The sequence below is a fragment of the Megascapheus bottae genome, chromosome 6 (assembly GCF_031878675.1).
Source record: "Megascapheus bottae isolate mThoBot1 chromosome 6, mThoBot2.hap1, whole genome shotgun sequence".
In the NCBI taxonomy this organism is placed as follows: Eukaryota; Metazoa; Chordata; class Mammalia; order Rodentia; family Geomyidae; genus Megascapheus; species Megascapheus bottae.
In genome coordinates, this window is record NC_143514.1 from 7,138,583 (window position 1) to 7,140,070 (window position 1,488).

The window sequence follows — 1,488 nt, forward strand, 5'->3', positions numbered from 1 at the left end:
CAGAGCATAAAAAGTCTAGGAAATTCAGATTCATGATGTAGCAGAATGAATTTGTTATCTGGCCAGGATTTTCTGTCTGATGCTTTTAAGCTCCAAGAAGTTGCCTGAGTTGTCTTTATAGGAACAATCCACAGTGGTGTGGGCTGTACCCTAGACTTCTTTGTACTTTAATGTAAAAATCTTCTAAAAATTGGCCAGGGTATGAGCGCTTGCCTAGCATTCATGAAGCCTTGTGTTTGATTCCTCAGTACCACATACACAGAAAAAACTGGAAATGGCCCTATGACTCAAGTATTATAGTACTAGTCTTGAAAACAGAAGCTCAAGGAAGGTGCCCAGGCCTGAGTTCAAGCCCCAGGACTGGCAAAAATAAAAGGGCTTCTCAAGAAGCCAGGAGTGGTTTGCCATCATGATTACAGTGGCAGCTTGGGCTTCTCACCATGTCTTCTCACAAGACTTTCAGAATCAAGAGATTTCTGGCCAAGAAACAAAAGCAAAATCACCCCATTCCCAAATGGATTTGGATGAAAACTGGTAACAAAATCAGGTACAATTCCAAGAGAAGACACTGGAGAAGAACCAAGCTGGGCCTGTGAGGAATTGCACCAGATGCTCACGTATTTATGCTCCATCCTGCACAAATTAAGCTGAAATGTCACTACTGCCTGGACTGACAGTTGGGCATTTTTAAACTGATTTTTCTTTGGTTGCCTTAAGAATGGGCACACTGAATAATAAATATGTGAGATCTTAAATAATAATAATAATAAAAAAAAGAGGCCAGGAGTGTGGCCTACTCGTAGAATGCTTACCTAGCATGCACAAAGTCCTGGGTTTGATTGTTTTGTACCACATGCACAGAAAAAACTGGAAGTGGTGGTGTGGCTCAAGTAGCAGAGCTCTGGAAGGTCAATGAAACTCTTAACCTCTGACTAAACCAGAAAAAAGCCAGAAGCAGAGCTGACATTCAAGCATAGAGTGCTAGCCTTGACCAAAAAAATAAAAAAAGAAGAGCTGGGATTGTGGCTTAGTGGTAGAGTGCTTACTAAGTATGTATGAAGCCCTGTGTGCCTCAGTACCACATAAACAGAAAAGGCCAGAAACGGCACTGTGGCTCAAGTGGTAGAGTGCTAGCCTTGAGCGAGAAGAGATCTGGCACAGTGCCCAGGTCTCTGAGTTCAAACCCTAGAACTGGACTGGGTTGGGGGGTGATAAAGGGGTGGGGAGAAGGTTACTTTCAACAGAATCCATAAATAGGTGTCCTGATTAAGGATGGGTGAATGGGTGAAAGACTTACATGAAAATGACAAATATGGAGGCAGGCATGGTGGCTCACACCTGTAATCCTAGCTATTCAGGAGGCAGAGATCTGAGGATCACAGTTCAAAGCCAGCCTGGGCGCTAAAGTCCGTGAGACTCTTATCTCCAGTTAATCACTAGAAAACAGGAAGTGGAACTGTGGCTCCTGGGGTAGGGCAATAGCCTTGA

General features: G+C 43.6%; 1 protein-coding gene across 1 annotated transcript; it reads left to right on the plus strand.

Annotated features, from left to right (window-relative positions):
* Nucleotides 1-437: 437 nt before the first annotated feature.
* On the plus strand, nucleotides 438-596 carry LOC150061322 (large ribosomal subunit protein eL39-like). The gene has a single exon (XM_090333676.1). It carries the CDS (start codon nucleotides 441-443, stop codon nucleotides 594-596), a length of 156 nt encoding a protein of 51 aa, XP_090189802.1. The 5' UTR covers nucleotides 438-440.
* Nucleotides 597-1,488: the final 892 nt, after the last annotated feature.

Bases quoted from the DNA above. Each gene is read 5' to 3' on its own strand.
- LOC150061322 (XM_090333676.1), top strand. From the start codon at position 441: ATGTCTTCTCACAAGACTTTCAGAATCAAGAGATTTCTGGCCAAGAAA.